We start from the raw sequence: 26124 nt of genomic DNA, 5'->3' as shown, positions 1-26124 counted from the left end.
TTATTCAGAGATCGAAGTACTGTTATCAAATGTAGAGGTATATTTTAAATCTCCTCCCTTAAACTTATCGTAAAGATAGGAAATAACGGTCTAAAATAGGTCACGCTTGTGACCTAGGTACCTAATAAAAATCTAAAAAATACACAGCTACTAAAATTTTAGAATGATAACACTTCAATCAATAAAAACTCAGTTGGAGAGACGGACGGACGGACGGATTACCAAAAACCATTTGGAATAGAAATTTCAAATTATCTTTCGCAAAAATACCTTGCTGTGATAAGAATTTGAAAAAGTATACAATTTTCTCCATCTAAATTATCTTTTATAAGATTAAGATAACTTCCAAATCCGGCAACTGGCAAGGATATCAACCTGCTCGCTGCTCATCCTTCTCTCGCACGTTGTGTTCAGCGTATCTCCGCGTGAATAGATTTCAGATGAAATTGCCGTGGTGGGTAATTGACACTCACCACACCACGCAAGTTTAAAGTTTACAATATTTAACATGCTGCTATTTAAAATTACTTATCAAAAATTTTAACGTGGTGAAGTGCGAATTGGAAAAATGTCGGGGGATCACGACGGTCTACGTCTGAGACGTACACAAAGCGTTACACGAGCTGAAGAAATACAAGCTGAGGAATTAAGAGTGAGAAGATTACAACCAGATAAACCGCAAGTAGTCATTTTCTCATTTAATATTTAAGTAGGCCTCGATTGTCCGATTGTCATTTATTTAATCGGATTGACCTTCAAGAATTCAACTTTGATTTTACTTTCAAGACAAACCGGCGATACCTATGGCAAAGCATTGTATCTGAAGTTAATTAAATTAAACGGTTTAATTGACCCAGGCAAGTTTGCTAATATAAATGCTTTTATACATACGTGCTGCTGCTGCGCCACACACTGTTGCCAAACGTTGTCGAAAATATACAGGGCGATTTCTTTAAATGGGCCGAATTTGTATTGGGTGATTTTTAAGTTCAAATGTTGAACAGAAGCAGGCATAATTCCCCGCAGGACTACAAGCAAAGAGTACTCTTTGCTACAAGTATTAAAATTGTATAGAGATAGACTGTTGAAGTGTAAGATGGGTTGCCTATTAGTTGGTGTACTATACCTATAAAAGAAGTATTTATGCAAGAAATTAAAAATAAAACGAAATCTTTGTTCTGGTTTTCCATTTCCACGTCTTCCCCGCCGTCCCATTTTTCCAACCATCTTGCACTTTTCACCCATATATTTCGCCAAGAACAAATTAATAGCATCGTTAAAACCTTTGGGTCAGACCCAAAACATGTCTACCTTTTGATATGATAGATAGTAATTCCTACACGTCTTATTTCAGATGTCACAAGCCGAGGGATTCGCTATTCTCTTGGACTTCGGGATTCGATAATTTTACGGGATTCGTCACTTGGGCGTTCTTGCTGTTGTTTATGGGAGGTCTTCGCTTGTTATTAGAAAATTTTATTAAGTAACCACATACCCGCGTTTCTCATTTATTAAACCTTTTAAAATTGTAGATATGGAATTAGAGTCGATCCCATACAGTGGGTGTACGTTTTGACAGGGCAGGACGATAGTGGTAGCGAACACCCATCGCTAATTTTGTTGCTTTGTACGCCACCGTATTGTACAAAAACGCCTGATTTAAAGTATTTCTGTTGCAGATTCTTTGGTTCCAGTTGTGCTGTGTTTATTAACTGAGAAAGGTCTATCTGTGGTAGGTAAATAGGCTACCAAAGTAGTGTGGGATCCTTACACATTCCTTACTCTCTTACAGGACATTATTCCGAACGGTCCAGGATTAATAATTCACGTTATAAATTTGTTAGTATTGGTAATGATACCGATTGTGGCCATACAAATTAAAGACGGCTTCAGTTTAAGTAAGTACCTAAAGGGTAAGGTAAAGCGCCTGCAAATACTGATTGTTTTTAGTGGGGGCCACCTCTGTGAGTTTCATTTACTGTGTGCTGTTTTTAAAATTATGGTCGTATGTTCAAGTGAACATGTGGTGTCGAACACAGCAGAGACGTTCGAAGACTAACCACTCATTTCGTAGGCAATCGTTATCTTTTTCAAATCTAGGGAGTGGTAGGTCTTGGAGTGACTACTGTAGTAATTACCTCTAGTGTTTTAGGCGAAAGCAAGAATGGGTATAATGACGATCATGAGCACGAGGAGTTGGTGCAGTACCCAGACAATTTACATTTGCGAGATTTATTTTATTTCATGTTGGCACCTACACTTTGTTATGAGTTGAACTTCCCAAAGACGTCCAGAATTAGGAAACGTTTCCTACTTAAACGTATAATTGAAGTCGTCATAGGAATCCAGTTGATATTAGCCGTGATGCAGCAATACATGGTGCCATCTGTTAAAAATTCACTTATACCGTTTAGTAACATGGACATCACCAAAGCTTCAGAAAGACTGTTAAAGTTAGCAGTAGGTGGCGTGTTAGCTTGATAAATAATATTACGAAGATACTTTCAGATACCCAACCATTTGGCGTGGTTGTGCTTTTTTTATATAATATTTCACTCATTTATGAATTTAATGGGCGAGCTTATGCATTTTGCCGATCGTAACTTTTACAGCGATTGGTGGAACTCCAACAATATAGATACGTTTTGGCGTACCTGGAATATGCCTGTGCACAGGTGGGCAATTAGGCATGTTTATTTACCATGCGTTTCAATGGGTTACAGTCGCTTAAGCGCGAGTATATTCGTTTTTTTTATTAGTGCATTTTTCCACGAGTACATGGTAAGATAGCCACCTTTACCAACAATTGTTAAATCGGTTCCTTTGCAGGTGAGTGTACCATTAAAGACGTTTAAGATTTGGGCATTTATGGGAATGATGGGACAAGTGCCTCTGTCTTTGATTTCCAAGTATATGGAGCGACATTTTGGGCCGAGAATGGGCAATGTGGTTGTGTGGGCTTCCCTTATACTGGGTCAACCCTTGTGTGTCATGATGTATTATCACGACTATGTGATTACACACTTCGGAAAAGATTTACTAGAAGACTACAGCCATGTTTAACGTAAATTGATTCGTTTGTAGGGCAAGGCAATAACTAATACAGTTTGCTTCCATATTCGCGAGTGCTATATTCTAAAATTGTGATTTATATAGGTAATGCCATTTATTACTTTGGTAGGTATTGTTACATATTATTATTTAGTTTTGTCGAAGATTTTGTAATGCAACTTTTATTGTGCAGTTTAATTAATACTCAATTGTTGGAATTAAAAATTTATACAAATTTATGCAGCTGTTATTAGGTAATCTGTTAGGACCAACCCCACCTGACTGTGTCTACCCTTAACATATAAAGGCTAAAAGCAGATGCTCAGCTCCATTTCAAGGGTGACTGAACAAATATTGCATTCTTGGCTTGGGGAAGCAAGTAGTAGTGTAAAAGACTATTTATATACACTGTGTCCATTTTTCGAGTGCTACTATGGGGATCTCGCTTATCTTAAGAGATAGAAACTTGGTTAAATTAGGGCAAAGTTGCGAATTTTCGTACTGAATAATAATCTAAAAAGAAATGTATAATATCTTCAATAGTTTTGAAAATATGGCAAAAAATCAAAAATTTCTGATTTTTATTTTTAACTTTTTCATGGTAAACTAATTGTACTAAGTAGACATTTCTAATTAAAACTTTATTCAGACACTTTAATGGAGATTTCGAATATGGCATCCCGTTTTTAATAACTTTCAAGATAACGGAGAAACACGTGGCAACTTTAGTTTTTTTTATGGGCGCCGTTTTGGAGTTTGACATTTTAAGATTAGGTCTTTTTTTCTCTTTACAACGATATATTGCACATGGTGGTTCAGTATCACATTTTTTCTAAAAATACAATTTTCATTTTATGCGAAGAGTGCTATGCAAAAACAAAACGTTTTTTTGTTGTGAACAAAATGTTGACATTATTTCAAGCAGTGTCATTTACGTTTGCGCGAGTTTTATTGCTAAAATATTATTTATTCTTATGTATCTTGTTCTAATTTCAATTATAATTTTCTTGCAAAACGAAGGATCAATTCTGTTCATATGAAAATCGAATTTTTTCAACACATCTAGTTCCCTGATGCCAACGCTGCAACCGGACATATGCATCAAACTGTCAAACTTTTGTTCACAATAAAAGCGAACGTTTTGTTTTTCCAAAGCACTCTTCCCAAACAATTAAAAATTGTATTTTAGGAAAATTGTGATACTGAACCACCATGTGTGATATACCTATAATTGTCGGAAAGAGAAAAAAGACGTAATCTTAAAATCTCAAAATTAAAAATGGCGCCCATAAGAAAAACTAAAGTTGCCACGTGTTTCTCTGTCATTTTAAGTTATTTAAAACGAGATGTCACATTCGAAATCTCCATTGAAAAGTGTTCGAATAATGTGTTAATTAGAAATGTCTAGCACGACTAGTTTATCATGAAAAAATTAAAAACGAAAATCAGAAAGTTTCGTTTTTTTGCGATATTTTCAGAACTATTGATGATATTTTAAATTTCTTTTCAGATGGTTATTTAGCAGGGAAATTCGCAACTTTGCCCCCATTTAACCAACTTTCTATCTCTTAAGGTAAGCGAGATCCCCATAGTGGCACTAGAAAAATGGACACCGTGTATAGAACAGAATTAAACATGGCTTGAGTTGGTCTACTTTATCTTACTATATTAGAACTTATTGCCTCTTTCTTGTCTAAGAATGGATAAATTTTATTGGGGTAGTTGATAATAATCACAGACATTGCGAGTAGAGAGCTGGACTATAATAGGCCTTGATATTGTAACGGAAATGCTCCAGACATGACGTCGCCTTTGGCGCTCTGGAATTTTCTACGCGCGCGATAGAAGGAATATTCGAGAATGTTCGGGACTTACATTGCTTGCGTGTATAAATGGTTGCGGACCGAACATCGCGGCAGTCTACTAACGAACGAGTACGTAAACATCGAGCGCGGAAATATAAATTGCGAAGTGTGAGTGATATAAATAATCGATATAAATTGTACGGATTTTATAGTGTTTTAGTTCTGTTTAATAAATATTGATATAAATCGAACCCGAATTTATAAATCACGTTACAATATTATCGATTTTGCAGGAACCGACTTTTCTGCTTCTGCAACAAGCCAGTGAATGGACGGCCTCAACCGAAGTCCATCTATTTACAAATACAGTGTAAGTAATGTAAGCATGTCACGAAATTACTTCAAACCGGCGGGAATCAATTTGTAAATTATTGACATTGACCAGATTAGGCTAATCGGCTAAAGTCGCGAAAACAAAACTCATGAAGTTTATCCAATTTATTACCAATATAATTTACTATAAACATGCACACAGTAAGCTAAACAGATTCTAACAGATCAATAATTTATGCGCATCCTCACATTAGAATAAAGAAAAATGATATAAAACATTATCCTTCCAAAGTGTTAATACTAATGCAAGGTGTAATAGCTATTTAGATTACATTCTAGATACATATAAAATAAAGCACTAAATATTAATCACTTTTATTATAGGAAAAGACATTTATATTAATAATGGTTTTCTACAGTTCCAACAAGAACTACTCAATAAGGTCTAATATTCGAAGTTGACAATTTTCGTTATTAACATTTGTTGATAAAATTATTTACATGCATTTGCTTTTCAGACATTAGCAGATTGCTTAACATCTACATGGTTGATAAGTAATTAACGAAAATAGGAATGTGTGTGTAAGAAACAACACTAGAAGTAGCTGCTACTAAAAAATTTAAGTACATATTGTAAGTGTACAGTCTCGTTAACCTCTCTAAAAGGAACTAACATGCGCTTCCAACAGAAGTCTTATTTTACCACTGGTCTTTTTCTCACACTACAGAATCTTATTTCGACATCTGGTGATATTCCCATGGGCGTACCAGAAAATAGTCTTTGTGCAACTCTGGTAAGCCTTACAGACAACATAAGTAAATCATATTAAAAAAAAAACAACTTAATAAAAAAATATATTTTCATCTAATTCACAATAAATAACCTCACCAGGTCGCAGTTTTTCAATGTATAATAAGCACTGCTTCTTATACACACAAATAAATGAGAACGATATCACTACAGTCTAGGACTAAGTACTTCATGAGTTAAAAAAAATTATTATTGCACTTTCTAATGCGTTATAGAAAATAAAACAGAAAAATCTAATTCTGGTGCACATTGGCACTCTCAACCACCACTTGGGAGGTTACATTACCTTGAGGTGCTACCTCCTCGTCCTTATTTTCATTCTCGACAATAACCGATTGAGTAATTTGATTCGGTTCAGTCGTAGCGGGCTCATTTTCGGCTGGTGTGCCATCGGCAGAAATCTGAGTATTACTGTAAGCGGGAGGTAGGCATGACATGGCGACCGCATACGACGGAGGGGGCGGCTGTTTCAGAACGCTGGCGCACGCCGCCTCGTAATCGGGCAGTAGAGACGAATAGTCAGGTTCCGGCAGACGATCTGATCCCTCGCCAGGTAAAATGTAATGAACCGTGCTTCTCATGGCTTGCTTGCGGAGAGTTAAAAACTTGTAGCATCTCCAAACGATGCCGATGCAGTAAGCCTAATTAATATGCCGGGTAAAAATTGGTTAAATAATGAGAACTGTGCGTACCTTCCACAGCATTGATATGAGGAATGCTATCAACACAATCAACGATAAATATTGTGGGCTCAGTTGCAGTAATTCCTTTCGGAATGGAAGATTATGCCAGTGATCGGCGACTAGACTATGTACTGAACGCAAATAGCAGAAGTATCCGGTCGCGGTCAATCTGAAACATTTTCACTTGGTAAAGTGACGGAGTAAGTGTAGTAAAGAATAGTGAAACAACCTCTATTAATACAAAATGGCACATAAGGTCAACCCTCGCTCACCTGTTTGGGTTGCCTGAAGAAATTAAGTCAAGAGTACCCTTAATTTAAATTAATGTAATTAACATTTCTGTTAGTCCAGGAAATAGAGACTGAAAATGGACCATTTCCTGCAAAACGAGAAGTAGTTCCAATTTTTTTTGCATGTCATGAAAGAATATCTGGTGGTTAAGAATCCGAGTTTTCGACCTCCCACCCCTTGTGCTTCCCCCGTACCACCTTTAAAACAAAATAAATTTGGTTGGTTTTTTAGTTTTTCAATGATATCTTTTTATAGGTTCAATTTACAAAACAATATTGTTATCAGAAATTGTGGACTATGAAATTCTACACAACCTTGTAGTAGGGGAGCTAGCACGAAATCCACTGAACGAGAATGATCAAAATTTTAACCGATGGAGTTCCATTTTGCCCTATCGGGGTATGCTAAAATCGATCGTCTGCCGCCTCAGGTCATATGACTTAAGGCGCTGCGGGTACTTCTTGCGGTACCAATTCTGAAAGGTTGTTTTTGGAGAAAATAAGTTATACACCAAATGAAATCGTTGATAATAGCTCTTAAAAAATATTTAAAAAAATCGCGCACATTTGGTAACTCCGTAAAAAAACATTTCTTAGTCGGTTTTTCACGATCTTTCTACGGATATAACTAGGTTACCGTTGGATGAATAAAGCTGATTTTTTTTACAGACTAATAATAGGTACAGCCAATGGCTATAAGAGTGTTTCTTTTTTAAATTTTTTCTCTAACTATAAGATATCTTATAATGTTAAGATAATAAGATAATCTTATAATTAGAGAAAAAATTTAGAAACGAAACACCGTTAAGTCATTAGTAGTACCTATCATCAGTCTGTAAATAAAATCAGCTTCATTCGTCCAACCGTAACCTAGTTATATCCGTAGAAAGTTCGTGAAAAACCGACTAAGAATTGTTTTTTTACGGAGTTATCAAATGCACGCGATTTTTTGAAATATTTTTTTAAGAGCTGTTATCAACGTTTTCATTTGGTGTATAACTTATTTTCTCGAAAAACAACCTTTTAGAATTGGTACCGCAAGAAGTACCCGCAGCGCCTTAAGTCATATGACCTGAGGCGGCAGACGATCGATTTTAGCATACCCCTATAGGGCAAAATGGAACTCCATCGGTTAAAATTTTGATCATTCTCGTTCAGTGGATTTCGTGCTAGCTCCCCTACTATTGCTAGTGGGGATATTTGAATCACTGTGAGATCGTAGGGCTTTCTAATATACGTTTGAAACAAAAAAATGATCTTACTTCCGTTCAGCTACATCCCCCCCCCCCTCAGCCGCGGTAGGAATAGATATTTAATGAGGAATAGAAAATATATGTAATAAGCGTTGTACTCTCTGACTAACTTCACAATCGCCACAAGAGCGTTTAAATATCTATTCCTATCTTAAGCTCTATATCTTTTTTAATAAACATTTCACAAAAAAATAGTGTACATCAAAGTTGTGGAGAATTTTATGGTCTGCAATTTCTGATAATAATATTTTTTTCTAAAGTGAACCATTAAAAAGATATGATTGAAAAACTAAGAAATCAACCAAATTTCTTTGGTTTCGGGTGTGGTACGGGGGAAGCACAAGGGGTGGGACATCGAAAACTTAGATTCTGAACCACCAGATGACTGTCTATGACATGCAAAAGAAATCAGAACTACTTCTCATTTTGCAAGTTAACACCCTCCATTCCCTGGACTATGTCTGCTTCTATTACATAGAGACGGCGCCTGCGCGCTTTCTTACATTTGATGCCTACACCACGAGCAGCTGTTACGGCTGCGTCCGCTCTTTCATGCGGAAGAATACACATTTATTAACATACAAGGTTGGATTGCAGAATTTTGGAATTTCACCCCGGCCATTTGCATAGGTATAATTAACCGTAATTAATTGAGCTACAGATAAGAGCCTACGATCAAGTCGCGATTACATCCGTCAGATGCGCCCTTACAAAAGTTGAATTTTGACACCGGTCCTGTATTTTGAAGACGTCTGGGAAGGACGTAATTAATTAAAGAAGTTTGAATTTCGGCGGCCGGCTGCTTGGGTTTCCCTCTTAATTTAGAAGAGGCTTCTGTCTTTTGACTTTCTGCTGTTCGCCGTTTGAAAAGTGGTATCCTACATCCTACCGATTAATTTTGGTTTTGATTGTGAGCTTGTCGCGCCTTGTTTACCGCACCGCAGTTACAGTGTTCGTATTTTTTTTTAACCTTTTACCTTACCATCAATTAACAATTCACAAAAATGAAAAAAAATTAAAAAAAAGTTTTCGCCTTAAGAATTTCAAAAAAATATCTATACATTTTTGCAATATGCGATATGCTCGTCTTTACTAGAAGAATTTGATTGAAATTTCAAAAAAATACCTCTACAAATAGGATAGTTGATAGGCGCAGTTTGCGCACATTAATCCTCGACATAATAGTAAAAAGAACCAACTAAATATTTTGAAAATTGTAGGAGTAGTGGATGGAGAAAGTGACAATAATAGCGCCTTCCATCACTGTTATTAGTGTGCCTAACTGTCCTATAGGGTTAGAAAGAATTGTGTATTTTTTCTACTAAATCCAAATCTATAATTTAAAAATTTTTTAAGCCGCTTGCGACCAAGAGGCAAAGTGCACTTTCAAATTTGTTTTTTCGATTTTAATAGCTCTTATGGACAGTTCATGCTTTAGTTATAAATCTATCATTATAATTATTTTTTTTCCATTTTTGTTAATTTTTCTATATTTCTGTGCGGCTTTTATTGAACAATATTTAAGTTTGTCCTGTATTTAGACTAGATAGTCTGTTTGGACAATGAATTATTATTATTATTATTAATAATGAAAATACAAACATGAAATAATTTTTAATTTCTGAACGAATGACACCAATACCAAGTCTGTAAGTGGTGTAGTTCCGGAGGTTTTGTAACTCGGACAGACATCAAGAGCGCAAAAGTGCACTTTTTATTTTTTGAAAGTGAAAATGCACTAAAAACAAAACAATGTCGTATTTTTCAGACAACAAACATGTAACTTTTTATATGGACACCCTGTATATTACATCATAGGAGTTTATTAAATTCTCTACAAACGTACCATAGCCAAGATACTTCGAAATAACCAAGATCTTTTGATTATCATTTAGATCTAGTTATCCATGAAAATGTTAAAGTACATAATAATGTAGTACCTACATATTTAAAATGTTAACTGGAAATAAGACTTTTAATATAGTAGGTTGTTAACAAAAGCAACTGAAATCCAAGTTTTGAGCTACTTTTACGCTCCTAACAATTCCATTAGAGATTTAGTTAGAGACAAGTGAATTAATTTAGCCACAATTTGGAGGATATTAAAAAAGCACACAAGTTTGTTCCTTTTAAGTACAGATAGGTTCAGATTTTGGGAGATGCTCTAAATTTTATCAGTGACTGTGCTAAAAACCCACTCTGACATATGATGTAATAATATACAAGGTGTTCCAAATAAACGTCGCATTTTTGCTATTATCCCAAAAATCTGATATTGTTTGATTAATGGATTCAGTAGAGAAAAATACACAATTTTCATAATTTAACCATCTTTCTAACACTACAACTAAGAAAGTATGCAATAGTGCAGATTTAATTGTATAACCGACTCTACCATGCGAGTATATTTGTATGGAAATTGACTCTCAGATAAGTTTAACTACGATAAGAAAATGGCTTTCAGAGTATTTTAATACAGAGGGTCCCCTACTACTTACTGCATTATTGAGTAGCATCGCATGTGACTCCATTGACACACCAATTATAGCATACAATAACAATATCAGTCAGAACTATTGGTTCTTTGCATTTCTTCTATACAAAACATGTATAATTTCCTTCTGTAAGTGTTTCTACGTTGCAAAAAACCTCACTTTTAGCTAAATAAGGTGGAAACTTGTAGCATTGATCAATTTTAAAATTCGTGACACCTGGAGCTCAGATTGACACTTTTGGAACTATGTTCAATTTTTTTCAATGTATGGTTGTCTCACTATTCTATTCTTGATACTGAGATGACGCTTAAGTGTAATGCTTACGTTGTGATAGCAAAGTCAAACAATTGCAGACAGAAAAAGGGTAGCAAGTGAGTCGCCCGTCCTTTTAAGGTTCCATACACTAATAGCAACGTAATTGCTAACGTGCACACTGTCATTAGAGCCCCCATGTCCATGTCAGCTGCAATTCATCAATAAGCTTTTACGCAAAAGACAAATACTTCAACATACAAGAGTACAAAGTCCGACCGTCTTGAGTGGTCGGCAAAAAGTATGGATTGTCATTATCTTTCACTTTACTTAAAGGAGTTGGTAATAAATTGTTTGGCTCAACGTAGTCGGGGGTGGTCTGTTGTTCCACCATCAACTGCTGATGATTGCGCATTATAATAGCAAGTACGCTTAGAGCCAAAACGTGAAGTATCTAAAATATGAAAATAAGAGAACTTTACGCGCATAGTAAGCACTTACCAGATGCCATATACCAAGCAAAACGGTCGCCGTGCGAACGTGAAGGCAAAAGAAACATCGCCATTCGCTGTTTCTACCGGGCCCCATTTTTAACCGCATGGGGAACATACCTCCTTAAATCTTTTAAAGGAATTTAATTAGGAGAAAGTACAACATATGTGACTAATATTAGTAAGTTAACTTAAGGTCAATGTTAATTACATAAACAATGGTTTTTTTTGGTGTTACATGGCCGAAAATGGCCACACGGACAGCGGCTGCACTTACCCTGCTCTTCCACGCTTGCTATCCTTCTATATCGCGTTAAGTACGAGAAAAACGTAGGATTTGCTTAGAAATTTCTTTGGTAGGAGAAATTCATAACACAATACGCGATCACTGATCAAGTGACATAAATCATGCAATGCCGCAATGCAAGGTTGCAGAAACTCCTGGCGTTGCCGAGTTTCACGGAAAAGAACCTAAGGCCATTGTATACAGGGTGTTACGAAATTCACGGACAATTGGGGGGGGGGCTTAATTCTGAGACAAAACCGAATAGAAAAATACTCTTCAAGATTGCAAAAAAAATGAATTATTTTTTATTTTAACTACTAATGATAAAACGAAATTGTGGCACGAATAAATTTAATCATTTTTATTTTCAAGATCATCAAAGTACTCATTTTGGTTATTATCTTATTTCATTTTCAACGTTCTCCATTTTTTGTGGTCACATTTGATTTTTAAGGTTATCAGAGTTCAATGGCCCCATTTTTGTAGTCAATGTGAGGTTTAAAGGTTACTCACCTTCTGGAGAAAAGGTCGATCGTCAAATATGTTTGCTGCTTTGAGTTTTGCAATTTCTGCAAATAAACAATGTGCAAAATAAAGGTGCTATTGCCTAACATCGTCCTGTATGTAGGGTTCGAGAATTAATGCTTCCAATTGGTAGTATGACTCTTGAACATTTCATGATATCAAAGTTTACATGTTTAATACATTAATCAATTTTTATTTAATTTAATGAAACACATTTTTAACATATATAACTAGACGAGGCATTTACTATCACAGAGGGTAGGTGGCAAATGGATGCACAAAACCAAAAGATCAAAAATACGAATATATAACTGCATCGTTTATTTATATAATAACATATCCTGAACATTACTATTGAGATATATATGTATATCCGTTTCAGGAATTTAATAAAAATCAAATTTGACAACCCTACCTAATAGAGTTTAGTTTGCTTCATATTCCAGATCAAATAAATAACTTGCGACTAATAATAAATAAACGACTAAATAAAAATTGAGCCTAAAAATATTGGAAAACAATGAAAACCAATACACCTTTTCATATATAATATACAACTTACAATGCAAAAATACCATCAACGTAATAAAATAATGTTCACAAATAAAAAAGAAACCGACTATACAAACCTCATTTCAATGGCTAGCTTGGTCAAGCAGCATTTAATGAATCTTAATTAACAACTGACAGTACGCAATGTATAAAAAGTATTATTGTGTGGCGTTCATTTGATTCAATTTGTAAAATATCTATTTTTCGTTTTTCTCACGGTAATATCAAACTATCTAAAGCAAAAAGTTTATTCCACAACTTTTAGAACTTTGCCAATAGCAATTGTCTTATCTGGAAAAAAAGCGGATTAGATTCAACACTTTTAAAATAATTACACTCACTTTCATCACGAAGGGTAAAGCGACCCATTTGAGGGAAAAGCTTAAACTGTTCTAAGCAGATAACGCCCGCGCACTCGATTCTCATAATAGCAACTTGGTCTTGTTTCACAAACCTCGGCCTAGTTTTACTTTTTTCTCCAGTCTTCCTATCTACTAGACAAATTAAGGCCTAAAAAATGGAACCGTGAGTCGAGTCACTTATTGTTGATCCCAATCTTACTTTAACTGTGATTTCTTCAGCTGCACAGTGAATGTGCATTACAGCACTATATCCGGCACAAATAATAGACTTATGTTCTAAAATAACAACCTGCGCATCAAAAACGCGACCGGTGCGAATAGGATTATTAGCATCACATAATACGAAGCCGGGACTAACATCCTCTTCTTCTACTCCCTTGACTTTCACCTTCACATTTTCCCCTCCTACAACAGAGCTAACTTCGTCATCATCCGACCACAACTGATCGACTGTTACAGGCGTCTGTAATGTTAAAATTACAAATTGTCACAGCACAGGACAAAGTAACGTACCCTATTTGGCATGATCATTAAGTTTAGACCTTTTCGACATTCGCCCGATTCTACTTTGCCCATTACTACGGTACCCATATCTTTATATTTATCTACAATAGGCATGATGAACGGCCCGTCAGTCTTACGATTGAGCGACGGTAACTCATCGATAAAAGGAATGAAGGCGGGACCTCTGAAATTCAATCGATTAACGAATTGTATGAATATTACGTTTCCAATTTTACTTACTTATACCACGGACAAAGTCTGCCGTCTACTGGTTCTTTGAGACCTTGTCCCGATAAACCGGAACACGGTAGAAATGTGAGATCCTTGGCGGGATTAAAGCCTAACTTTTTTAGATATGGAAGAATCTTATCTTTACATTCGTTGTATCTGCAATAAAATTTGTAATTAATTTACGTGCGCGTCCCTGCGACCTTCCAGTCAAATAAACTTGCTCTTAGACACAACCCCACTAATACTACTACTATTGACATCCCTTGGGAGGTGTGCCATTTTGGAGCAGGAATTTTTGAAAAATTTTCACAAAATAGGATCAAATGTAATAATGATATATTACTTACTCCTACTATGCAATCAAAAATGAGTTGCTGTCGAGTCACCTTTGGAATTTTCATTTATTTCAGAGATATTTTAAACAATAATAATTTATACAATTAATGAAAAATGTATTGAATTTACAAAAAAAATCAGAGCATTTTTATAATTTTGTAAAACAACTACCATTATATCAACATTAATTATGACAACGTTGTCGCATTTAATTCGATTAATCTTTTAAAAAGAAAAAAGAATTATCTCTGAAATAAATGAAAATCGGATTTGAACATACGAGCTTCTTTTTGCTTAATGGACATGTCTAAAATATTTCCATTTCCACCCGAATCACCCTGTATAAATTTATTGTGTGGACCACGTCTGTGCACTTACACTCCTCAAATATACAGGTAATTAAGAGGAGTGGAAAAATGAAGCTTCGCTTAAATGTGTACTCAACCGTTAATTCGATTAAATGCACCAATTTTGATGAAATTTTTGTGAATTGTTTAAGTAAATTCAGATCGATTGTGAGAAAATGTCTGTTGGGAAATGTTCCTGGGTGTCAAGGTGCGCGGTTAAAAATTCACCGTTCCCAGACGGTCGGATGTAGGGACTATCAATATATTGGTGCTTTTTTGTGCCAAATCAAATTTCTTTTCGCTCTTTTGCCTTTAAGAATATTCCAACAAAGCTTAACACAACCCTAATTACAGTTGCACAACAAAATGATAGGTCCGTACTAGTCAATATAATCTATAAATAACATTTAGATTGTAAATACATATATGAAAATTTACATTATAAAATTAAACATCACAATAGGAAGTGATGAATACATAAACAAATTTATTAAATATACCTGCACTCACGGACGAATGCATCAATTAAGTAAAATTCATTTTCTTCAATAAACAAGTTTTTGATCTTTTTCCTGAATGGTATTAGTGACAAACAGTTGTCTCTATGATTGATTCTAACAAGTTATGTAAACTCCTGAAAAAGTGCAAGATTCCTTTTCACATTTAAGTTTTTACTACTTCTCCAAATTCTGTGTGTTTTCCCACCTATACAGGGTGTTTTTTGGGAGCTTTAGTTAAACGTTTCTGGGAAAGTAAAATAGGTAGGTTTTTGAAAATTTGTATTTAGGAGTTACGCTGAAGGCCGAATCCATGTAAAATATTTTCAAAATGGCCGCACTACCGGAAGTATTTAGTAACTTCGTTATTTTAAATAGCAACCCAAATTTTTTATTGGGTTTTTGGATTCTACGTGAAATTTCACTTCTTTGGATACCCATATGTCGATATCTGCCATTTATGGTTTTTAAGTTATTTTGACTTTAAGAAAAAAAATGGCGGATGCAGATGGTACCTTGATAATTGATTACTTGAAAACGGTTGTAGTCATGGTAACCTATTTTTATCAGTGCATATAGAATGAATACAGCTTTCTTTTAGTGTACTTCAAAAAAAGTTAAGTTGCGTAAGACCGCCCCTATGGAGATCCAAATTTATGAAACTTCAAAGACTAAAAACTCAGTTTTTTTAAATGGAATCACCATTTTCTTAATATTGCATGAGATAAAGAATCGAAATGGGCATATTTTGACAATACATGTTCCTATAGCTATCTTTAACAGTTTCTGACTTATTCCCATTTTATTGAATTGACACTATTTTTTTCGAATTTTCTTTTTAGTAGTCGGCCATGATTTTATAACAATTGAATTTTAAACAATTCTAGTGACACTAATCCGTCACCTACTGTTATAGGTTAATATAAGTTTTTCAAAAATCGAAAAATGACTCGCAGTGGTTTCACCTATTTTTGAATTTAATTGTTATTTATGGTGAAATGGACAGAATCGCGGCACATGCTTGCCGTACATTCATTCGAACACTGGAACGAAATTGTAAGAATTTTGGAAATGTATCCCTAAATGCACTACAAACCGTTGAAGCACAAGTGATACAAAGCTCTACAAGAGAATATTTAAGAAAATGAATTGAATTGCAAATGCAAAATTAACAAAATAAATTCAATGTAAAATATAAAAAACTTCGTTGAAACATTTTTGGTATGGAATTGTTGCTAGAACAGATATCGCATTACCTCTCTGAATTTTTAGACTTATACGTTGTTTAAGAAATTCAGTTGAAGATTTTTCAAAAATTTTCCGTCCTATATCCTTAATAAATGACTTATTTATTAATGAATTATTTAGACTAGAATCAATGATATTAAAGAATCCTTTTCTTGATTTGTTTAAAATTCGATTGTTATAAAATCATGGCCAACTACTAAAATGAAAATGCAAAAAAATGGCATCAATTCAATGAAATGGGAATAAATCAGAAAATGTTAAAGATAGCTATAGGAACATGTAGTATCAAAATATTCCAATTTCGATTCTCTATCTCATGCAATAGGAAGAACATGGTCATTCCATAAAAAAAAACTGAGTTTTTGGACTTTGAAGTTTCTTAAATTTGGATCTCCATAGGTGCGGTTGTACGCAACTTAATTTTTTTTGAAGTACACTAAAAGAAAGCCCTATGCACTGATAAAAATGGGTCGCCATGACTATAACCATTTTCAAGTAATCAATTATCAAGGTACCATCTGCATTCGCCCTTTTTTTTCATAAAGTCAAAATAACATAAAAACCATAAATGGTAGATATGGACATGTGGGTATCAAAAGAACTGAAGTTTCACGTAAAATCCAAAAATGCAATAAAAAAAATAGGGGTTGCCATTTAATATAACGAAGTTACTATCTACTTCCGGTGTTTCCGGAAGTGTGGCCATTTTGAAATTATTTTACATCGATTCGGTCTTCAGATTAACTCCTAAGTACAAATTTTCAAAAACCTACCTATTTTACTTTCCCAGAAACGTTTAACTAAAGCTCCCAAAAAAACACCCTGTATAATAGTGTACTCATGTACTGTACATAAAAAGATTCCATATTTAAATATGGCTTACATCTGACTTTCTTCATTTCATCCCTTATAGAATTCAATTTAAAAAACCCACATAAATCTAAATCATATAAAAAAAAATCCCTTTCGGCTAGACCGATTAGGTGTAGATAGATAACTATAAAATTGTCCACCAATTTTGTTCCAATATGGCGGAAATTTCTGGTTCACAAACTTGACCGAGATATTTATAAGTTACATTAACCCTTAAAGTTTGGTCGAAATTTGTTCATAGTTACGAAAGTTAAGAGTGAGATATATTGGTACCATTACAATAGGTGGAATAAATCTACCTAAAATACTCGACATTACACATTTACAAATATTCATGCAGGCCTCTTAGTACCACAGTTGAGCTTCCACACCACTGCGCCACACAGGCCGGCTATTTGATTCAGGGATGATAAGGTCTGAAAAATGTTTTCTATCAATTTCAAAATAGCGTATCTAGAAGGCATCAAATACAACTGACTGGCCATACTCTCTAATTTTTCTCACAATGACATACCAATAAGAGAATGGATTGATTTTACTAAGATTTTTGGATTTTGTAATTTTTTCCCAGAAATTGTTGCTCCATAATGGCGCACCTCTACACAGGACAGGAGTGCTACAAAATGTCTGCTCAATAAACTTTCATATTTTTGAAAAATAAATCAAAACTCCATGTTTTAAAAAAAATCGCCATATGTCAACCTCTCTTCCGGAAAAAGGAAGCCAGCATTGCCAAAGAAAACATTTGCCTATGTTCTTTCATTAAAAGTTGTATAGAAAAACTGGCTCAAATGCAAAAGATATCTCCCAGACTTTAACCCCATAATGAAACTTTTCTTACGAGACATTAACATTACCCAAGCGCCTTCTAAAAAAACCTACCTTCCTTCGTCCCAATTGACCGTGGGATCATCCATTTTATTAACTAGAACTACAAGATGTTTAACTCCGGCCGTTTTTGCCAACATGGCATGCTCCCTGGTCTGTCCGCCTCGATCGAATCCCGTTTCAAATTCGCCCTTCCTCGCCGATATAACCTATCTCACCGTTTAATAACAACGTCAAATAAATAGAAACGTGAGCCTTACAAGTACAGCCAGATCGGCCTGAGCGGCGCCGCCAATCATGTTAGGAACAAAACTTTTGTGACCTGGAGCGTCTAAGATTGTGAAGTGTTTTTTGTCAGTCTCAAAGTATGCGCGTCCGACCTCGACGGTCTTCCCCTTATCACGTTCTGCAAAAGAAACAATAAAATCGACTATCGAAACAAGCGACAAAATCGTACCTTCTTGATTAGTGTCCAATGCCCAAGATAAATACCACGACTCTCGGCTTTTCTCTCGAGCTTCCCGTTCGTATTTCTCTAAGGTTCGCTTATCGACCATCCCGGTAAGTGCCATAATCTGCCCGCCGATTGTAGACTTACCCGCGTCTACGTGACCAATAAAAACTACGTTAACGTGCTCCTTTTTGTTCTTTGCGACTTCTTCGGACTTAACAATTTTTTTCTTGGTTATTTTAGGTGCCTCTTCGGATGAAGGTTCCTCGTCGTCACCTTCCGGTGTTAATGCATCCGCGTCTTCCGCCTCGTCCTCCCAAGTGCCTCCTTCGGTCCCGCCATCGCCGGGCGATGCATCACCATCAGCTGGTGGTAAGGGAGGTGGTTCTTTGACTTCATCCCTTTCTGTTGGTTCATCTACATTTGTTCCTACAACAAATGGGAGTAGCACTATTTTTAGAAATCCATATGTGCAGATATGCTTAAACCTTTAATCTATAACCTAAATGCAGTAAAACACAGCCATAATGCAGTCAAAATTTCACCTTACCATTTAATAATGAATCATGAACGGGCGAGTTCTCACTGTTGGGAGATTTCGTTGGTGAACTCTCGTCTGTAATTACGGCTGACCTAGCGAAAGAAGGCACGAAAACTTCTGCATTCACATTCAACGTGGAAAATTTTGCTGTGACATCTGCAGACTGCGTTGGAGAATTGTTCGCCGAACCTGAATCGGCCTGTGTCTCCCAAGAATCTGGGGCGTTATTATTCGACATTATTACTTTTCGTAGATTACACTAAATATTATTTATTAAATCTTATTTAATATTATAAAAGCAGACAGAATTCAACAGCACAATCCGCGTGCACTCTCTCGGACACCGGAAACTAATGGCCGTCTTGTCATTGTCACTACTTGTGCAAATAACTATTAAAACTAATTTAAATTCGGCGGGAGTTAAATTCTCTCTTCAGAAATCGTTTAAATAAATCATCCGCTGTTTAAGAAAATGCTAACAAATTCAAAACTAAGAACCGTCAAGATATAATATTGAAATGCGATTTAAAAATTCAAATGTCAGGTTAACAGGATGTTAAACGGCGGCAAATTTAAAAACGGAATTTGAAGACCCAATTTTCTCGGGTAGGTAATTAACTAATCAATTATTACTTTTTCCAATTTCTTATCGGTTGTTGTCAACATTTAATGATCAATTGTCCTGAAAGCTATTCTGTAAATTATATCTAAGCGTACTTATGCAGTAATGGGCGATCAAAAATGAGTTGCTGGCGAGTCGCCTTTGGAAGTTCAAGTTAAATACGATTTCTCAGTTAAACAAAAATTCCAAAGGTAACTCGAAAGCAACTCATTTTTGATCGCATAGTATAAATTTCTACAGCATAAAACAACAGGACCGCATTTAGCAAAAAAGATTGCATATTTTTTTATAGTTGAATTCTCTAAAATATATTTTGGTCATTTTAACTCATTCGAATAAGTCGTTATTATAATAGGATATAGTATAATCATCAAATATAATTATACTCTCGCTCAGTAACAGTCTGATTCACAACAGTTAAGTCAAAGGTCAACTAAATTATACAAACATTTATGAAGATTCTGAAACATATTTTCACGTGTAACATGTGTTGCCTTAACAATATCATTCTCCAACGTAACATTTGGTCATAGATATATAATACTAAAGTCTATGTATTGTGTATGTTTTCTGTGCAGCAGTAGTGCTACGCTATGTCCGTGGTGATGGTCCTACGCAATGTACGACTCTTAACCTCTTAAAAAAACAGAGGTCCGTGACCACTTCCCAATATACCTATATAAGAGTTTCATAAGTTTGATATAATGTACATTATGTCAGTTCCTCTGTATACAGTTACACGGGATACAATAAAACAACAACTATAGCACCTCAATTATAGGTACAAGCATTGAATGGTACAAGCTTCAAAAATTTTGTTTTTGCAAGAAATTCATTGATTCTAATGGATCACCCTGTACACCTTGAATTGTTATCGTCGAGTTTGGTTCCTGCCATTCGCGGATAGATGGCTCTGACCTTTTGACAAGTAAATGACAGATAAACATTAAGGGTTATACTTATAACCTCAAAAATTTCTTTTACTTTCGCATTTTCTCAACGTTTTCGTTTACCATGTAATTAACTACCAAGCGCGATAATGAATTTATACGACGAGTGCTTAGACCACAATCCATTTTTCCAATTCGTCCAAGAGAACCACGGCGATATTATACAACAATCCATCGAGGAAGACTGGATAATTTGCGTACCAAGAATCGGATCGTTCGACTCGCGATGCGTTACAAACGAGGATGTTTACGAGAATATCTTAATTCCCAACGCCGATCTCCCGGTTACGCACTTTTCTACTTTGGCGAAACGAGAGGTGTGCGTTTGCGACAAGTCGATTGTGGTAAACGGCGACTACTCCGTACGGATCCTGTTTGAGGAAACTTACTACGTTAACAAGCACCAGAAGTATAAGTTGTGGTGTGTGGAACGGCCGTTGAATAAGAGGCACTTGATTGTGGCAAATGGTGATTGCTGCTCTTGGAGTGCTCGCGATTGTATTAAGCTGTTGTGGACGAAGGACCGTGCCATTTTAAGTAGTGTTAATAAGTTGATTGAGTGCTACTTAGATGAGGATTTACGGTTTCAGAGTTTAGAGGTGTTGGTGCAGAGGACTAGTGGGTTGTTTCACCAGAGTGTCGATGTTGTAGCGAAGCAAGGCAGGGATGGCGAAAATATTTGCTTGGCCTTAGAAACTTATATTCAACAGTGTGCCCATATGAAGTTACTGCGCGCAATTTGTAACTGTACAGCTCGTTACGATGCCAGTCTGAACAAAATTATTCGTAATCTAAATGAGGTGCAAATAAGAGATTTGGATATTAACTCCATGTATGCCGACTGTTTGTCTGTGGCAAAAAGGTATATTACCAACTTTAGTAAGGTGGTCACCGTCTTGGGTAAAGTGGAGTGTTTGCGGAAAATCTTCGATTTAATTTCGAACCAGAAAGGGGTGTGTGTGACCACAGATGATTTACTAAAAAATTTTGTACTCCTTATACTAAAGTCGAATGTAAGTAACTGGGTCGCTAACTTAAGCTACATAACTCATTTTCGTTTCTCCTCTCTTAGTTTGAAAGACGAAAATTCGTTTTTAATAACTACCCTTGAAGCTGCGATTGAGTACATAAAGAGAGGCGAAATAAGGGTGGACTGCCGATTTGATGAGGATAATTTGGGCAGATACTTTATGGGAATATGTGAGGGTGATATATGTTCGGTAAAAAAACGTTGTAGTCATGAGAAAGGGGAGGACATGGCGCTTTGCCATCCCTTATGTACGTGCGACAAGTGTGCCCGTAACGCCATAGATGTTAACAGTTGTAATGAAAAAGGATGGACCGCTTTACATGTCTCGTGCTTGCACGAGCGTCCTCATATTGTGGAGTACTTGCTGAAAAGTGGTGCCAAAGTAAATGTCTGTGATGATCTCGGACTAACCCCCTTGCATTACGCCGCATTAAAAGGTCACCAGAATGCTCTCCTTTTGCTGTTACACGCCGATGCCACCTCCGACGTTCAGGATTCCAATGGAAACACACCATTACATTTAGCCGCCAATAACGGGCACGAAAGCTGTGTGAAAGCCCTACTTTACTTCAAAGAGCACAAGTCGTGCGCGATTAACGCGAACATAGTCAATAACATCGGGGACAGCCCTCTACACCGAAGCGTAAAGTGGGGCTACCTAGAAATCACTTCAATTCTTCTGCAATATGGTGCCGACCCCAATATATCCAATAAGTGGAATCATACCGCCTTTGACATCGCTCACAATGACTACCTCAAGAACCTACTACTCAAATCTTTAAATGTCGACAAAACGGTCGACGGTACGACAATTGAACTGAATAAAATATCGCCGGGGGTTTCCGAAAACTTGGAGCAAATGAAGAAGATTGACCTCCTACTCAAATCGATTAAAAACAACGACCTGCCTTTAATGTGCTACTATTTAGGCGTACCTAGCCTTCAGGCGACGAATTTGAACACGAATTCGTCCTGTCACCCACTTTGTACCTGCGATTCCTGCCAAATGCAATACGAAAACTCGTCTACAGCGCCCCCGTCCACCAAGACCGTCGCCGCCCTACCGGTAAACGCGGTGAACATCGAAGGCTTCACCCCTCTACATGTAGCGGCGAAGTACGGACGATTGGCCATGGTCCGCCTTCTGCTCGACAAAGGTGCCTTAATAAACACAAAAACACGTAAGGAACAACTGACCGCCCTCCATCTCGCGTGTCAGCATCACAGAATCCAGGTCGTTCGCGAATTACTGAAATGCGGGGGATGTAATGCCGACATGCAAGATGTGAAAGGTAATACTCCATTGCATTACGCTTGTTTAAGCAACGACGGTGGTATTGTAGAGTTGCTTTTAAGTCATGATTGTGATATTAGTATTAAGAACTCAAATAATAAAACCGCATTGAAGGAGGCGCATTCCAAAATGTTTTGGAATGTGGTGAAATTATTTAAAATTAATTCAAATAGTAACGATAACAATGGTTTATTTTTATCCTTGTGAAATTTAAGTCGTTTAGGGCAAGGATATAAATTTTCATTTATTGGTCCTTACTTTGTTTACAGTTAATCAACTAGCAATTAAATGCTAACGATCTTTAGTGAAAAAAACAGGATCAGTGCCTTGTTAATTATCGCTATTAAATCAATTTATGGCACCCTTAAACTTATTTTATACTCTTTTCATTTACATTCCACGTTTGTGTTGCCTCTTTATAGCACAGAGCAATCGAAACCTTTACAATATTGATTAATTTTTCACACTGAAACACGCCAGGGTGCAACTAATTTTCTGCATGCTGATAGTATGGAATCTGTCTCCCTAGTATTCATTGTCTGCCTGTTCCTCTTCCTCCTATACACTATACAACAGGTACAGTCCTAGGTACAAAATTTACTTTACAAAAGTTCCTGTGCAATATTTCGAATTGCCATAAGAACGCATTTGGGCATTAAAATATTCTTCTAACTAAATCACTTTTTGTTACCATAAAAATATACAGGTTATCTGTGTAAGTAATGTTACTTTATTCAATGTCTTGATTGCCCGATGTTCAATTTCTGATTTCTTCACTTTAACTTTAATCCTAAGAAAAAATACCTACTTCCTAATTAACCAACTTTGCTCAAATAATAATAAAGCTAGCAGTAGTACCGGATTTAGTTAGAACACACTATAATTAGTGAACCGTGTCGCGCATTTTAAGATGCAAAAAATTGAAGAGGTCCATTTGTTTGTCGTAGGGCGCGGTTTTGCAATAAATCATTACAATGGAGAAGTTTCCAGTTCTTTGTTGTAAAATAATTATGAGAATTGAAACAAAAATGCCAAAGATTCATTAAAATACCTCTATAAATGAAAAAGTTACAAGATTTTAAAGTTGCGCTTGGAAAAATAATTTCGTTTCAGTGTGTGACGTCACTTGACCTATTCACATAAGATGGCTATTCGTTCGCTTACTACGTGTACGGTTGGTTACGGACTCATTAGGTCAATTGACGTCGCAAGCAGTGCAGACTACTACTGTGTTGCGCACTGTAATACTTAAACTGAAATAATATATCAGTGATTTATTACGGATTTTAAATTTTTCTTTACTAGTTACTACAGTCAGGGAGACATTTCTGAAAAAGGCTCTCTAAATCATGTCTAACGGCGTTTTGTGCTATAAACTGGCAACAGGCGGTTCCAGACTAATTTGCCCCCGTTCAAAACGATGCGCCCTGTTGCCAGACCCGATTTTGACATTTAAGCCCTTAAATCCAAGATGGCGGCCAAAATTTCGTCGTTTTTTCGGTTCGAGCCCACAAGGCAGCAACTGAACGTTTTTGGTAGTTTAAGGGTAGAATAATATCTAGTACACACGACGACACCGTTTAGGCACACTTTCGTATTCATATTAAGGGCGTAAATGCCTAGACTCCGCTTAAAAACGTCAAAAATGCAAAAGTCATCATTTTTTTTCTTTCTGACCGGTTGTCGACGTCCAATATGCATTCATATGGTCAAGTTAACATATAAGTATGTGGGGACCACCAGCAGCGCCATATGCCTGGGGCCTAGATATCAAGATGGCGCCTGGAAAGTCCAAAAACAGTGAAAAAGTCGTTCTTTTTGCCGTAGTTTTACTACACTGGCCACCCTTTACGTTCGCTGTTCATTTTGGTGTTCTGGAACATTATTATGAGTAATTGCGACTGCCATCCCGGACCATATCAATACATATTGGACGCCGACAACCGGCCAGAAAAAAAAATGACGAATTGCTGCATTTTTGACGTTTTTAAACGGAGTTTTCGCATTTAGGCCCCTAATATGCATACGAAAGTGTGCCTAAACGATGTCGACGTGTGTACTAGATGATATTCTACCCTTAAACTACCCAAAACGTTCAGTGGCGTGCCTTGTGGGCTCGAAATAACCGAAAAACGGTCATTTCGCCCGCCATCTTGGATTTAAGGGCTTAAATGCCAAAATCGGGTCTGGCAACAGGGCGCATCGTTTTCAGCGGGGGCCAATTAGTCTAGAACCGCCTGTTGCCAGTTTGTAGCACAAAACGCCGTTAGACATGCACTTTTCAGAAATGTCTCCCTGACTACTATATTTTATTGTCATTATATTAGATATTGTATTATCAACACCATGAAACTCGTCCAATGGAATCATCTATTTTTTTTTAGAATTCAACACTTTCGTTTTTCGAGATTGGAATTTTAAATTCTTTCAAGTTATTAATTTTATTATATTGGTGATAATGTGATCAAAGATAATACTTTATCTTTAGATTTAACTTTTTGAGGGATAGGGGCACCTAATAGACGCATGCTCAAGTGAATGTAGTTGCTCTCTGTCTGTAAGCGCTTGTGTCTAGTCCTCCTTGAGCATGAATAAATCTTGTGTTCTGGTGTTTAACCTTGGACTAGAGGGAACCGCCATTCATCTTTAATGTTAAAAGATTTTGATAACTGTGATATGATAACTACATTCTATTTAAGTTATACCTCGATGCATTACATTTACAAAATTAAATTATCCTTGCTCTAAATATGTACCTTATTAATCTAGTTTAATTCACTTCTTTGTTTATTGCAGAGTAGGTATATGTTGGCTCTCTTCATGTATATTTATATTTTTACTTATAGTATTACATTGTACCTTATTAATTATTGCTTTGTTATATCCCTATTTATCTATTATAGCTATTATATGTAAAGCAGATAGGTACTTTTACATGTTTTTAATGAAGGTGTATTTAATGGTTCTTTGTTTGCTTGTATAGAAACTACTTTTTCCATCACCTCGCCTCACTGCATTCAAATCAAATTCTTGATGATTTCTCTCTGTGTAGGAGGTGTGAAGATATACTGATGAATGACATTGTGCTACTGCAGTGAACCACATACCTAAAGGTTCCTGGAGTGAAAGAGTAATGCCACCTAGGAATGCCTTAGAAATCATCAGGAAGATTTTAGATTAAAC

The 26124-nt window shown here is 36.1% G+C and overlaps 4 protein-coding genes across 4 annotated transcripts; 2 read left to right on the top strand and 2 right to left on the bottom strand.

The window, feature by feature from the left end:
* Nucleotides 1–373: 373 nt before the first annotated feature.
* LOC116178074 (diacylglycerol O-acyltransferase 1) lies at nt 374–3276 on the top strand. The gene is made up of 9 exons (XM_031497372.1): nt 374–678; nt 1355–1483; nt 1533–1627; nt 1680–1732; nt 1793–1898; nt 1951–2106; nt 2153–2460; nt 2509–2781; nt 2830–3276. Exons 1-9 carry the CDS (start codon nt 569–571, stop codon nt 3061–3063), a joined length of 1464 nt encoding a protein of 487 aa, XP_031353232.1. The 5' UTR covers nt 374–568; the 3' UTR covers nt 3064–3276.
* A 2272-nt stretch (nt 3277–5548) lies between these two features.
* LOC116178620 (lysosomal-associated transmembrane protein 4B) lies at nt 5549–11894 on the bottom strand. Its single transcript, XM_031498170.1, has 6 exons — nt 11742–11894; nt 11475–11594; nt 11235–11427; nt 11046–11184; nt 6693–6852; nt 5549–6641 (listed from the first exon to the last, which is right to left on the bottom strand). Exons 2-6 carry the CDS (start codon nt 11580–11582, stop codon nt 6234–6236), a joined length of 1008 nt encoding a protein of 335 aa, XP_031354030.1. The 5' UTR covers nt 11583–11594; nt 11742–11894; the 3' UTR covers nt 5549–6233.
* Nucleotides 11895–12581: 687 nt separating this feature from the next.
* Nucleotides 12582–19414, bottom strand: LOC116178544 (eukaryotic peptide chain release factor GTP-binding subunit ERF3A). The gene is made up of 9 exons (XM_031498064.1): nt 19055–19414; nt 18511–18933; nt 18314–18459; nt 18108–18262; nt 13934–14080; nt 13703–13877; nt 13389–13652; nt 13169–13337; nt 12582–13118 (listed from the first exon to the last, which is right to left on the bottom strand). The coding sequence occupies exons 1-9, from the start codon at nt 19281–19283 to the stop codon at nt 13075–13077; spliced, it is 1752 nt and encodes a 583-aa protein (XP_031353924.1). The 5' UTR covers nt 19284–19414; the 3' UTR covers nt 12582–13074.
* Nucleotides 19415–20613: 1199 nt separating this feature from the next.
* LOC116179811 (ankyrin repeat domain-containing protein 27-like) lies at nt 20614–24739 on the top strand. Its single transcript, XM_031499663.1, has one exon. It carries the CDS (start codon nt 20707–20709, stop codon nt 23146–23148), a length of 2442 nt encoding a protein of 813 aa, XP_031355523.1. The 5' UTR covers nt 20614–20706; the 3' UTR covers nt 23149–24739.
* The last annotated feature ends 1385 nt before the right edge of the window (nt 24740–26124 follow it).

This window comes from Photinus pyralis, unplaced genomic scaffold (genome assembly GCF_008802855.1).
Source record: "Photinus pyralis isolate 1611_PpyrPB1 unplaced genomic scaffold, Ppyr1.3 Ppyr1.4_LG8, whole genome shotgun sequence".
Lineage (NCBI taxonomy): Eukaryota > Metazoa > Arthropoda > Insecta > Coleoptera > Lampyridae > Photinus > Photinus pyralis.
The sequence above is the reverse complement of the archived record's forward strand: the minus strand, read 5'-3'. Positions and strand labels throughout refer to the sequence as shown.